At 38.9% G+C, this 15,070-nt stretch overlaps 1 protein-coding gene and 1 long non-coding RNA gene across 3 annotated transcripts in view; one reads left to right on the top strand and one right to left on the bottom strand.

Annotated features, from left to right (window-relative positions):
- LOC127390694 (uncharacterized) overlaps positions 1–9,194 on the top strand; it is a 39,264-nt gene extending 30,070 nt beyond the window's left edge. Inside the window, exon 2 of the long non-coding RNA XR_007890913.1 lies at positions 3,466–9,194. This is a non-coding gene — a long non-coding RNA (uncharacterized LOC127390694). The remainder of the gene's footprint in view (positions 1–3,465) is intronic.
- A 1,842-nt stretch (positions 9,195–11,036) lies between these two features.
- Positions 11,037–15,070, bottom strand: part of ZNF277 (zinc finger protein 277) — a 51,639-nt gene continuing 47,605 nt past the window's right edge. For both annotated transcript variants that reach the window (XM_051626563.1, XM_051626571.1), the window contains 4 exons: positions 13,792–13,888; positions 13,243–13,285; positions 12,410–12,584; positions 11,037–11,383 (listed from right to left, as the gene is read on the bottom strand). In XM_051626563.1, coding sequence (XP_051482523.1) covers positions 11,191–11,383; positions 12,410–12,584; positions 13,243–13,285; positions 13,792–13,888 — 508 coding nt within the window. In that variant the 3' untranslated portion in view covers positions 11,037–11,190. The remainder of the gene's footprint in view (positions 11,384–12,409; positions 12,585–13,242; positions 13,286–13,791; positions 13,889–15,070) is intronic.

Genomic DNA, 15,070 nt, shown 5'->3' with positions numbered 1-15,070 from the left:
AATGGCAAACTTGTGGCGGTTGTTACTGCACGTGTGCTTTTCACTTTTGCAGCAATTACCTGTAAGACTGTATTGACAAGAGAGAGCTGCCTTGAGCCCCAGACTGTCTTATTAGCACACTGTAGTAGTATAGTGCTGTAACCAAGCTAGTGTTAAAGCAAGTCAGCTCTGGTCACTCCTTGGTGCTGCAGTTTCTCTATGCTGACCTATCCTTTTGCTTAGGACCCAACTCTACACATGTGTAGGAACTGCTGGTGCCTTTATGAGTAGCTCAGACACTGTACAGCAATTCTTACAGATCTGCCCTTGCCATGAAATACAGAGCCCTGAGTTGGTACTCGTGTTCCCTCTCTAGTCCCCAGGGCCAAGCATCCCAAAATGAAGCCCAGATCAGTCACTGTAGGAATGAAGGAGCCAGCAGAAAAGGACAAAGAAGTTTGCATCCAAAAGCCCTTTGTTTGCTAGCATGTATGAAGGATGCAGACATTTTCCCTAGGTCAGATATGGAGCCTGCAGTCTCCCTGGAGGTTGTTTTCATCTAGTTTTAAGTTACCGAAGGGTGGTCACTGCTTGCTTTCATGCTGGGTGTAGAATTGCCATGTAAGCCCTAGTCAGTACACCTGCACAGGAGTGAGGATTTGGTCCTGTCCCTTCCTCCCCCTAAAACGGTTTCAAGTATCTCCTGCACAGGCAGACTCCCCTTCACGTTTTTCAGTCTCATAGATCTCTTGCCACAGGTGATAAAGGTCAGTGAAGGAACAAAACAAGCACAAGTCTACAGCCTGGTGCTGAGAGTGGTCAGTCAGAGGGATGATCACTGGGAGAACAGCATCAAATTCCCAGACAAGCAGTCACTGAGGGGAAAAACAGTCATGGGAACTGGGACCATTCTGCTTAACTCAATTTAAAAGCACCTAAGTCCTTCCTTAGATTTAGCCAGGAAATTCAGAGATTTCACTGAAAACCTGTGCACAAATATGAACTTCCATATCAGCAGGCCATGGGCAAGGGAAATTGAGCAAGTAGTGCTCTAGTTGTATTTGTAGCTGGCGTATTAGCTATTGCCCTCAAGGCTAGGAGAAATTAAGGAACCCAAGGCCTGACAGTGAACCTGCAGTGAACTGCCTGCAACCCCCTATATGAACTGGCTGAGGCAGGAATAAAATTCTATGCTCCACCCCAGAGTGGAGAAGGGTGAATATAAGCAATGTACTCTTGAAAGGAGGAGTCAAAAGGGTTTCTCACTCCTCTGTCTCTCTTTAGACAATGGAGAAGCCATAACTTTCCACCACCACCACTGGAAAAGGAGAATTTCACCCAGGGCAAGTTGCCATGAGATTAAGGCAGTTGGCTGCAGGACAGGTGTAGGATGGGAGCAGTGGTGTCACCCAGAGACTGGAGAAGGGAGGCAAGATAATGAAGAGGTGTCTTTCCCTTCTTTGCTGTCTTTGCAAGCGTTTACATGACTCTGTCATAAAAATAAGTGCTGCTCACTGAAAAAATATATTATAGTGTGACATTGCAGTTGCTGGTTGCAGCAGTCAGCAACAGGAGTGAATTCATTTGGTGACTGAACATGTAAGCTGCCTACTATTGGCAGCTCCCACTGAAATTAGGGGGAACCAAGGAACCTCAAAACCTCACAGGAGGTTTGAGACACTAAGATTCATTAGAGGGTGGGAGGGGAAGGAAAATCTCTAGGAAGGATTCTTTAGGGTAGTGTAGTTCTACCTCTGCTGTTCTGTCCATTCCTTGGTATTCAAGGGTAAACAAGTTACACTTTATAAATATGCCTTCTGATACTTTCTCTGTGTTAAGTATTCTCCATGTCTCCTATTCATGAAAAAATAAGTTTAATTTCAGAAAATATTTCTAAAAATTATTTTAGATTTTTGCAATATTTCTGATTATTCTGGGGGGAAAATGCATTTATTGGCATACCTTTTACATTTTTGGGAATCCTGCATCTCAAGGTGTACCACCATTACATGGTTTCTGCCTTTTCTTTAGTTTCAGTTTAAAGACTCTAAGCCTCCTGTTTTCCACGTCATGTGAGACAAAAACAATGTAAATTAAAAATAATAAATAAAACAAATTAATTAAGTGAAAGGAGATAAAGCTACAGGGTATTTTAAGTCAATGACTGAAAATGAGATTTATTGGACTCCTTTTAAACAGATGTCTGCCTTATCACCACAAGCCTAGGCTAAGACTGTTTCAATTGCTATCTAAATTTGGAAGGGAAAAGAGTTAAAAAATAGAAGAGCAAGCAGTGGCCACTCCAAACACCTGGGGAAAAAGATCAGAGCTTTTGGATAGATATAGCCCTCTCACAGGCTGACATAAAAAACTTTGTTAACTAAAATGATGAAATATTGACTTGTTCTTTGAAATCAGACAAAAATCCAGATTCCTTTTATTATTTTGTATCCGCCAGGACATTAATTCACAGCCTGCACAACAGATGATACCAGTCATTTGTTTATATTACTCTCAAATATTGTTACGTCCAATAGATTAGTACATACTTTATGATTATTGATTTATAAAAGCCTTTTTGCAAGATCGCATAACCACTGATTTTTATATGGATCATCCCTTATAAGTGCAGAAAATGAGTTCTTGCCTTTTACTTAATGACCACAGCCCACCAACAACATTTAACAGAACTTACTATTTTCCCCTGCCTTTGCAAAGCCCTAAGTCTGTGTGGGGGCATCCTGTCTGTGTACTAAGCTCTGTTAAACCCGTAGCTACCTGAAAGAATATTTAGTCTAGCTTCCAGATGATATACCAATACCTCACTAAGCTACGTGGCTTCATCTGCCACTCTGTTGCTTCCACGTAGATGACAGTTTGATGCTTTGGTTTTCTCAGCTATATTTTTGGCCAATGTTGGGCTGATACTTTTTACTCAATATTTTTATTCTAATAGAAAGTGTTTGGTAGCAGTCTTGTCATCTTTCTTAACTTTTTTCCTTCCAGCCATTGTTATCACTCTGGAAGTCAAGGTAAGTTCCAAGAGAGCCCAGATTCTCCTGTGATTTCTGCACAGCTTATTATCCAATTTTCTCTTTCATTTTAACTTGGTACTTGGAGCATTATTTTTACAGATTCCCTTCCCTTAGTCCCAAAGCCCTTTATTTCTTTTCAGGTCAGCTTTCAGCTGCTGCTAGAGTCTTATTGGACCTTGTCTTCCCATGGGAGGAGAACCAGAGTCTGAGCTTACGCCGTGGATGACTCCTGTGAGCCTGCAAGGCAGAGGAGTGGGAGGTGGCTGGGTGAAACAAGAGGGGTGATGGCAGAGGCAGACATGAGGAATAAAATAGTGGGAACAAGAGACACCAAAGCCTCTGACTGCACCACTTTTAATCAGCACAAAGCCCAAAAGACATTTAGTGGATAAACACTGTCAAACATATTAAGGCATTCTTTTTTTTTTCTTTTTTTTCTTTTTTTTTTCAGATGGAAACAAAACTAAGCAGCAGAAAGTCCTGGCTTGGCAAGATGCTGACATTCCATTTAGATATTCATTGGAATATCTAATTCAACTGGTTTCAAATCGGTCACTAGGGACAATTAGACAACTTTCCCAGTGGCACCAAAGTCCAGAAGGAAGCACCAAGAACTCCATCTCCTTGATCTTTAAAGGCCACTGAGGGCAGTCCAACATCAGTGGGAAACTGGTTGGTGCTGTTCCATTGCAGCATGGATCCCAGCATCCTGCTGAAAACTGGAGGTGCTGCTTTCACCTGCCTTCCTACTACTCTTAGAGGATGAGATATTTTGGAGAGCACTCTGGGACTGCCACAGGTGTTAGCAGCCATTTGGTGAAAATCTCCAAAAGATTTTTTCCAGCCCCAGTGCAACCATGCTCAGACAAAAGATATCTTTCACTAAAGACTCTTTAGTGGATCCCCAGTTTTTTTTGAGAAAGAAAGAAAGGAAAGGAAAGAAAGGAAAGAAAGGAAAGAAAGGAAGAAAGGCTACCCTGCAATATGCAGACATTTTTTTCTTATAAAAATTGGTCTTCCTTAGTATGCAACTGAATGCTTGGGAGGCCTGTAGTGTGACTGAATACACAGAATCTTTTACGTAGTATCAACTCTCTACTTAAAAAGAGGGACTGCAAATTAGGTATATTCTAAAAATCCGATCCAGAGGTTAACCCTTTCTTAAAAAAGATGTCATTTTCAAAATATTTAACTTTTTTTTTTCCATATGAGAATGCACACCAAAAATAGTTCCCACTTTTTGAATGAGTATTTTCACTGTGATCTAGTCACCTTTTAAAATTATATTTTAAATATGAAAACCTGACTAAGTTGCATGTATACATTAGAGTCCCACCTGATATGTGCCTTTTTTTTCCTGGTAGTTGTTATTATATAATCACAATCTTGCTGTTTAGGAACGTGGGGCACAGGGAAGTAACAATATTTATCAAAGGATGCATGGTAAGGCCCTGTCTGTAAAAAACAGAGGAGGCCAGCATTGTCACACATTCATGATCTTCACAAATGCTAAGCCCTGTCCTTGCTTATTTGCTCTTTATTTCATCTAGATTCAAACAAAAATATCAGGCAGCTTATTAAAATCGGTCAAATATTTGTGAAGACTCACAGCAATATTTCTGTAAATGGTGTGAAGACAGATGTGCAGCAGAAGGTAACAAACCGACCACAATACAACTAGAAGTTTAAAGCTAAAACTACCGTAAGGTTAAAGCAGACCTCAGCTCTGCAAATCTGCAGAAGGCAGTTTACAAAGCCAGACTCTCTAATGAGCAATCAGCAATTCCTGCATTATTTATTTCTGTATTGTTCTGGTATTTCCAGAGAACATAGAAATAATAATAATTATAAAAATCTCCTAATGCTCAATGGAGCTGTGGCTTGAGCTGATGCTAAAAGTCTGCCTGTAATTCTTCCAAGGGATTTCACTACATCCTTATGTGACGTGATACAAAAATGCCTTGTACAACCCTCTCCAGAGTTTGAAATTTTGAAGTGTTAGTTTATATCACAGAGTCACATTTGGAACTTACCAGTGTTCAGGTGCTTGACAGTAATACTAGAGGGCTGCCACTGGCATTTCCCTGGCTCCTCGTGGTGCTAAGGGGAAAAACAAGGGTTTCTGGAATGCCTCTTGTCTGATTAATAATACCAGCAGGGATACCCCTGAAAGAAACTCCGAAGGTTTCTGGTAAGAGACAGCACATGTGCACGCTGGAGCAGCAAGTCCAGACACAGAGCAGTGTGCTTTGCCTTCTTGCGATGAGGTTCCTTCTACTCCACATACTTCCTTTGCAGTATAGTCAGATATACAATTTGTAAAAAGAACAACCAGCCCGTAGGTCTAAAAAATAATAATTAGCAGTGACTAATATCTGTGTAGGTTTCTCACCTAGCAGCAGCCCCTCTCGTTTGAATTCACACCTAAGTCCTTGTGATGTTCTGGTTTCCTGGTTTATGTTGGTACTAAAAGGTATAAGCTGGCAGAGGAAGTGACAGTCCTAGTTTTGTGCAGAGCTACAAACTTTCCTTTGCAAAGGCACCCTGAGGGCATATGTACCATTTTAAGTGCTATCTAATGCTTTCTTCTCTGAAGAGTTGATACAGAGATTGTTATAAGTCATGTCAAGGGCCAGGTTAAATTAATCATCATAAACCATAGCTATTTTTTCAGATTACAGTTGAGTTTTCTTTAGGATGTCATTACAGTGTGTGGGAAACTTTTCTTCCCCACATAAGTCTAAACATGACCTTGCTTTGTAATAATGCCTGCTGGTCTCAACCTAGTTAGGCCATGTATGCTAGATACTCAAAAATTTAAAAAAGAAAAAAATATAGTTCTCGATCCAAAATGCTTATAAGCAAAAAAATTTTTGAGATATTAATGCAAAACCTGGAATGTGGTTAGAAGGGCTGAAGCGGAATACTTGCGTTTTAGTCACATTCCCCCTTGTGGTCTGTGGACTTCTATTACCATCTTTTTCACCCATGTTCAGTCTCGGGAGGCTCTCCCAAACAAAAAACACAGACACAATAATAGTTCACAGACAGGAATAACGAAGATATCACAAAGCATCTACAGAACTTGTCCAGCTTTTTTACTATTCCTATTAAACATGCACCAACTCACCAGCAGGTTACAATTGAGATTTCTCAAGTCAGGGAAGTACATATATAATGTATATTTTTTAGAGTACTTCTGCTATGTCTTAGTGGTTTCTATACTTAGGTCCATGCTTATAACTTAACCTGTGACTGCATGTGCCAAAAAGTAACCAGTTGCCCTCCTGTCCCCAAAGCTGTTACGAGAACAGAGCAGACTCATTTTAGATATTTCCAATGTAGCTACCAAAGCTATTTCTCCATTCCAGAAGGCAAATAACCCGATCCATGTAGGTATCTATCTTCAGATTAAATAAATTCTTTAATAGTAGGGTTGAATTCAGCTCTAAAATAATGTAACTAAATTTAGGAGTCCAGATATAGAGGAATAGATGTTACCCAGGTGTTAAGTTTCCCTTATAGTTAATATTTGGCTACCAGCCAAAGGTGCTGGATTGACCTGCTTATGTACGCCTCAATGCCATCTTTGATGCAGCATGGCGTCTGAAACATTCACGTGTGGTTGGCAGAACAGACACAAGACCTCTAAGAGATCAGCCTCCTTCAAGAGAAGCAGCTGGAGACCAGGAATTTTCAAGCATCTCAGATGACCCTAAATGTCAATGGGCAAGAAACTGAGTAAAGTTTTAGGTGTTTACTTTAAGGTGAGCTGAATATGTCTAGGATCCATAGATGGCATCTATTGATTATAATGGAAGCTCAGACATTAGGCTCATATGTAATTTACACACAGGCAGCTTCCTTGTCTCAGGATGGTAAACCAGATGGAAAGAACCGTATTCCAGGGAACATTTGTGGCAGAAAAATGCTTTTATTTCTATTTAAATTTATGCAAAGATGACTGATGCATTTTTAGTTGTAAATATCCTAAATTTCTGAGCTCTTCCTATAGACAGTGAATTTCTCAGGGATGTAAGATACCAAATGTGAGTTCAACTAAGGGCTTACATGATAATTTCTAAAACAGTTACTTTATCTGTATCTTCATGAGCAAAAGTCTGGGAAAAGCTGTAAACTCAAATTCGAGAAACAATTAAAAATTTCACTGGTGGAAGAAGTAAAATTAAGTGTGACTTAGTAGCAGAAAATTTCCAGTAAGAAAAAACAAAACCCAAGCACTGGGGAGAACAGCACACATTTGGTGCTCATGGAGAAAAGGAATTAATTTTACATGAACTATGTTCTTCATGCAACCACTGTTGCCTGTAGTATTTCTGATTCTAATGACTGTTACATGGAAGCAGCAATTTGTTCCAGGGTTACAAATACCTGTTTGTGTGACAGTTGTTATCTGACCCAGGTTGATGTAGCTGGCAGAGATAGATGAGGGCACAATTTGACCACAGACACTTCCCTTGTTCTATTGTAAGCAAAACCCAGAAAGCATCATAAGTTAACAAAAACTCCTAGGGAAAATAAAATATTTTCCAACTTGCCCTGTCAAAAACATCTTTTCTCCAGGGACCTCTGATTCTCTTTTGTCTCTGTATACATATAAAGAAAATGCAAATAATGCAAGATCATTAATGTAAGATTATTACTACAGCAACAATTCATAAGCAAGGCTGTGAAATTTGCTGTTGCTCAATGGCAATGGATGGTAGATGTTGCCAAGATCTATGTCCAGTGTCCACTCTGGACTTGAATTTGAGCATGGAGACTGGTAACCTGGGAAGTGATTGTGCTTCTGTTCACATTTCAGTTTCTGATACCAGATATAGGTCAACTAGGCTGTAAAATGGGAGAAAGATACTGTAACAAACATCTACTCAGGAGTAGAGATCTAAGCTGAACTCAGAAGCAGTGATGGCACTTAGAGATGACAATAGAAGAGAGGCTTTTCAGGGACTTACTTTGGTCTTTCACAGATCAGTTACCATTTAGCCAGCCCAGAGCAGCCACTGACAGCTCTCACAGCGTGCCAGACAAATGTCATAGAGAAACTGAACACAGTAAGCCTCTTAAGTGAAAGTCAATGACCATTAACTCACTAAGTCAGATTAAGTCTGCACAGAATTGTCAGAATAAACTGTGTGTTGAGGAGTATCAAAGACATAATTAAAGGTATTTGTAAAAAGGACAGGAGGAATTACTGGTCACCAGGACACAACCCTTTTCCTCCTTTTACCCAGGTTCTTCTAAATGGCTTCAGATAAAGCAAAGCGAGTGTGTTTAAGAAGTCAAGATCTAGGCTAAGAGGAAATATTACTGTAAGAAATGTGCATTGGACTCTCTCAGTGCCATCATTGCTTCTGAGTTCAGCTTTTTGAGTGTTGTTTTTTTCATACCAATTAGCACCACTCATTCTCCTGATCTGACTCTCTCAACAGCATTTGCCAACCCCAACTCAGTCCATTCTATGGCTTGTGGCATCACTATTTTTGTTGTAATGCTTCAAAAAATGTTCTGCTGTTACACGAACATATTTGCTCATACAATAGCTGAGCCTATACACTGTATGCAGTCATAGCTGTGTCCAATACTTGTGACAGACACGGACGTTGGCTTTGCTTTAGATAGAGGACAAGAATAAGAATGTCTAGGAAAAATTATGCAAGCAAATATGTTATGCTTCAGCAATATGTCAATTAGAAGTATTCCACTAAATGAAGATACTCAATTTTTACTCTAGAAACAGTATCCCAAATCTCTCTGTGAACCTATTGAGTTTTAAAACTTAATTTGTTGCTTGCTGTTGGTATTTGAATCAAGGTCTGCCCTAATCTGGCACCTCATGTGCCTTGTATTTTCAGTGAACAGTTATACACTACTGATAAATTTTTCTAAGTACCTTTTCCTCTTTACTCAGAAAGAACCAACCAATCCATGTTATTTATACATTTTCTCTCTAGATATTATCTTAGTTCTACACTGATAAATTGCGATTTCAAATTTCTGTTAGAATGAGGAACAACAGTCATTCTATATTGCTGATGTTAACACCCTTGGTTTAATTTTGTAGGGATTTGAGTGACTCAGCATCACATCCCTCATGATTAGGAAACGTTTTGCAGTTTCGCTTTACAATATATCAATAAAATTTTATCTTTCCCTTAATGTGTCCTTCTGAGAGGGGCTTGCCATAAAACTCATTCATGTGCTACTGATTTAGACACAGTTTTCTTGTGGGTTTTTTTTCCATTGTTAAAGACACTTATCATTAATGTAAACCCCATCAGCTCTTACTCTCACCTCAGCTAAGAATCTGACTGAAAAGCAAAGACTAGAATCAATTTCTAATTTAGGAAGAAAATAACTGCTTGGGAAGAAAATTATTTAAGAGGGAAAAAATAATCAACAGCAACAGTTGTGTCAACTACTGTGGGAAATTAAGAAATTTACAAATGTAAGAAGTACAGACTATAGCTTATTTAAGATGGTAAGATGTTGTAGTTCAAAATTATTGGGGTTGTTACTCCTAAATTTGCATACCAGTTTAATCAGAGTCAATGCACAACATGTGACTACACCTGTCCCCTTCTTTTGTCTGTATCCTCAGCATCTGCTGAACTACTTCTGTCCCATTTCCTCTTGACAGAGTCAGATACTGCTTCTGTCTTTGTTTCATTCTGCAGTGAAGTGGCTGATCTGTCCTCATCAGGACACTTTCAGCATCCTGTTGTTCTAACTTATCTCCAGAGCACCTGAGCCCAAGAGAAAATAAGAAGGGAGCAAAGAGAGGTGCTAGTGGGTGATGGGTAATGCCAGGAGAAAGCAAGTTCAATGCAAATTAAAAGAAACTCTTGGAAATATATCGTTGGATGAAGCTGGATATGGAAGCTTAACGGAATATGGGAAAAGACTTGAACTTTAGCCCCAGCTCCCAGGGACTGCTATATAATTCTCCATCACCATATGATTACAAACAACAGTTTACTGACAGCAATCTATTTCAGGCAGAGGGCTGTGCAAAGGCAAAGCTACAGCTTTGAATCTTTCCAGACAGGGAAGGGCAATGACTCCCACACTTTGAGCGAGTGCTCTAATACTGACCTAAAGAAGAAAAACAGAATGTGCTGCCAGTTTTTAAAGCAGTTACACATATTATGGAAAGCCAAACCTGAACTGTGGAACTACTTTGTCAAGTTTCGAAAATGAAAGAGAGGCAGGACAACCTGGTTTGGATCATCCTATCAGGACCTATGCTCTGAGCTGCTTTGTCCTATCTAGACTGAGGTGCTTTCTGGACATGCTGAAGATGTTCTGTTACTTTGGGAACTGTAAAGTTCAATATTAAAGGAAATATGGTAACTTTAATGGACAGCTCAGTTGAGATTTTGAGAATTTACTTTGGATTTATGTGTCTTCAGTCCCCTAAGTAATTTTGCATCTCAGTTCATGACCATACAAGAAGTCTACTTTAAATTCTTTGGATCTTTGATGCAACCAAGATTGCAATTGTTCCTATGCTTTTTTTAGGCTTGGGACTGGCAGCTTTCCATGCAGTCAGATACCCATGGACCTGACAGAGCTCTACTGATGTCTCTGAGCCAGTTTTCAGAACAAACACCATATATCTTACATATTGATGATGAATAATAGAGATATAGAGATCTGTTTTCATTTTACAGAATGTCTAAGGTTAAAAATAGCAACATTTTCTTTACATAACAGACCAAGAATTAAATTCAAGCTTTTTTCTGTATGCTCTCTAACAGCCTTAACACACAGAAGATTCACTCATTGGCTCACATATCAAGACACATTGTCTCAACTGTTTATGCCTTTCAGAAGATGGCCTTAAAATAGAACTTCAATTCAGATTTATTCAGACAAAAAAAAAAAAAGATGAAACATTCAATTTGTAAATAATACTAAAAGTATTTGGATGGCCAAGCAGAAAATCCAGCATTTCATTTTAAAACAAAGCTAGAATTTAAAGAAGAGAAACAAAAAAAGTTTACACTTAAATTTTATTTAGCATTCACTTTCATATAACATGTGCCCAGTGATAATATCTACGAGTGAAACTCTGTTCCAGTATTAGTGAAAAAATGTATCTTTTTTTGTCTTGCAGAAGAAACACACAAAGGTCAGCAATGGTAATTCAAGGTCAAAATTCCTCCTGACTCTTGTTCTCTTCATACAGGAGCTGGTTTAAAACACTGCTTTGTTTGAGAGCTTTTAAATTGGATATATCTTCACTTAGAACAGGGACATCTTCACTTTGATCCTCAGTCATCAGATCCTCACTGTCTGACAGAGTACACAGAAGTGTATCATTTTCATAGGTAGGAAAATAATACCTGCAAGCAACAAGGCATAATTACCAGGTAGTCACACTCTTTGGAAGGGATTGAGCATATTGTACAAGAATAGATTTTTAAAAAGTAAAAATGAGAAAGTTTAGTTGTCTGAAATGACAGTAAGCAGCACACCCAAAAAAATCAATTGGCATGTACTTCTTAAAGAGCCATACAGAAGAGTATTAAATACCTCCAGGTATTTCTTCATCTGTACGTTGTGACAACCAAGGCCGCAGATCCAGGTTTGTTTCACAACAAACGCCAAACTGAGATGTCTGAGGTAGAACACGCCCTGTGCTTCACTGCCTGTGGCATCATCCCCCAGGCCTATTGAACCTACTTACAATCTGCATCACTGTTATGTCATGCCCTCTCTGTTTGCTATGGAGAAAAATAAGGGTAAACAACTGACTTGTTTTGATTCCTACAGTGAGGTAGTCATTATGCATGTATCTATATTAGATATGCAAAAGAAGTGGTTTGGTTTGGTTCTAGAACCATATGCCCAGAGCATATCTTTACTAGCAGTGAAGTATGTGCCAGGTGTCCATCCCAGGCACGATCTGCATCCGCATAGAGAGCTAATGATTGGAAGAACTCTGTGGCTCCAAGTGAGGCATCTGAGATATCACTTTGGTAAACAGATTCAACCTCGGTTCCACGAGGAGGGAAAATGTTCTGAGTGCACTTTTCACCATTCACTGCACAACTGCAAATACAGGCAAAAGACAATTTTGCAACAATGAGTTCTTCAGCATACTAATTTGGCAGTGCAGACATAATTTATGGGGACAGAGCATTCTGGATCTAACTAGAAGAGCAGTGTCATGTGTTCATTTTAGCTTCAGACAGCACAGGAATTTATAATTCTTGAGTAGTTTTGAGACCAGTTATTATTTTATCTAGGCCAGCAGAGTTGGGAAGCTCAGAGCACTGCTGCACTGGCAAAAACCGAAAGTTTCAACTTAGTTTTACAGACATTATCAAGTAACAGTACAATGCCGTAAGAAACTTGTTTGCCCTTACTGTGGTTGATCCCATGTAGACCTGGCTGGCAAGAATGTAATGTGCTTGGTTTCTTCCATATGACTTATCAATCCTCCTTTAGACTGAAATTTCTCCTGGCAGTTGTAACAACGACCATGATGGATTTCTCTTCTGATGAAGTTCAGTAGCTTCACTTGCTGATAAAAGTTCATACCTGGGAGAGATGGTAGAGAACAAGCACTTGAAGTACACGAGATTTACAAATTCTTTCTTGGATTAAGCATAAAGATTGATAAGGGTTTATTGAAGACCAGCAATGAATGCTGTAACTTAGCAACATTAACTGAACAAATGCTTTTTCCCAGCTGCAGGGGAAGTAGCCCTTCTTTCAATGTAAAAAATGCAAACACCTTCCTTCCTCTCAAAGCTGCAGCAGAAAGCAAACATTGGCCAAACACAGCTTAGAGCACAACCTTCTAAGTTGCAAGCAAGTCCTAACAGGCATAACAACAACAGCACCAACAAAATAATACTAATTATCAATATTATTGTTGTTGGTAAATTATTATTTTTTCCAGGGCCCCAACAGCCAGACCTGGGACTCACAGAGTGGGCATTTGTAGAAACCACTCTGCAAAAGAATCCAATGGTTTTAAAGAAAATAGCACATGTCTTTGGCACTAACAACAATTCCAGAAAAATAAAGTGTTTCTTGTGTTCTTTTGTAGAGCTGGCAGAAACAGTTTCCATAATGAGAAAGTTAAATGCCTGAACAAAAAATCAAATTGATACAGTTGTTTTCCAGTATCCTTATGATGTGGTTTTCTCCACACTAGCGCCAAATGCTGACAATTGCAGCATCTCTTACTCACCATGATCTGATTTTATTTTAGGAAAGTCAAATCCATGTGATTTCTGGAGGGGGGAGGTAAAAAAGGAAAAAATAAAATAGCTTATTTCCACTACTTATACTATTCCAAGTTAAAACAGCTCAGCTTTTCATAGACTGACACAGACATATGCATATAGACATGCAAACACTAATATATGAAGCAAACCCCCAAAAGTTTTGTTTCATCAGAAACTTTCATATTCTGTTAAACTGCAACCCTCCTGTTAAATAGTTTACCAAAACTGAAACACAGATGCTATCAAATGTATTAATTCATGAAGTGATTACAAAATTAAAGATGCTACCTCTTTATTGCCTGTACACTCACAAGAGCAAGTTGTACTCCCAATGTAAAACTTGACTCCATTGCATATTTTAGACAACAGATGCTGGAGATGCATCCGGTACTTTAGCTCTGCACTAAACAGGACGTTTTAATGCAGCAGCAGTCTTGATCTTAACAAGAATGCTACAATCTGACTTGTTAATTCCCAAGTGATGAAAGAACTGATACTTAAGCAAGTCTTACCTGCATGTGAAGATACAATTTTTCTGTGGTGTCTGCTTGTTGTTCACAGAACAGGCAAACTGCACACACAGGATGCTCTTCCCAGTCAGACCAATCTCTTATGATCAAGAGTCAAAAAGATTCATTTAATTGTGGAAAAGAGAAGAGACATTTTGTGAAAGGGCACTTCAGATTCTGCACTCACAGCACCAGAAATAAATCCAGAGAAAAAGAATACTTTAAAGGAATAGAAGAGACAGTGTGGATTTATAGCAGGAAATATCATTAGAATCTGGTTTACAGTCTAAAAAAAAACCCACGCTAATTCAGGAAAAACTCAGAAGATGCTGCTGGGTAATTCTTGTGCAGACAGGCAGTTAAGTCCTACTTGAATTTGCCTGCACTAATCAACAGGATCTTAACTTGACTTTCTGTCCAGTTTGGCAAGTCATCAAAGATTGTGTTTGGTGTTTATTTTTATAAGGTCTTTTAAAATTCTTTTATACATTTCTTTTCTTTCAAAACACCAGCCAAAGACATAATCATCAGACCGAGTTAATTCTAAGTGTTATTTACTTATAAAATATTATTCCTGAAAAAAACACTCATGCTACATTTAGACATGCACTCAGAGAATAAATACTTTACTAACACATCCATTTAGATCCATAATACACTGAGAAATAGAATTATTATTGCAACCAGGTGTAAACAAGTAAAATTAAGCTCAAGTTACAGACAGAACCAGGAAGGTCAGGGCCCTGACACTCACTAATTACTGCTTGCTTATTTAATTCTCTATGGCCCAGGAAGCCACCCCTGCAGTGATCTGAAGGCCTGGACTACAGCTGACCACAGAGGAAAAGCAGATACCACCCTAAATCAGCACCACTGAGAAGTTTCCTTCAAAATCACAGAATCATAGTATGGTTTGGGTTGGAAGGGGCCTTAAAGATCATCTAGTTCCAACCCCCCTGCCATGGGCAGGGACACCTCCCACTAAACCAGGTTGTTCAAAGCCCCATCCAATCTGACTTTTATCACTTCCAGCGATGGGGCTTCCACAGCCTCCCTGGGCAAAATCCTGTTTTAATCTCTAGTTTTTGCCTTTTTACCTGTTTACTTTTTAATGCCACCTATTTCACATGCTGATATTTTTTATACTTACTCTTGATTTTTAAATTTGAATAAAACAAATTCAACCAATTTTAAGTGCAATTTAGTAAAAAAAATGTTTTGCGTACATTATAACAAACCCAAAAGGCCCTTGTTTGAACTACGTGCAATAAAAAATAGGCTT

Source organism: Apus apus, chromosome 1 (assembly GCF_020740795.1).
Source record: "Apus apus isolate bApuApu2 chromosome 1, bApuApu2.pri.cur, whole genome shotgun sequence".
In the NCBI taxonomy this organism is placed as follows: Eukaryota; Metazoa; Chordata; class Aves; order Apodiformes; family Apodidae; genus Apus; species Apus apus.
Note: the sequence above shows the minus strand (reverse complement) of the source record. Positions and strands in the feature narration are given on the sequence as shown.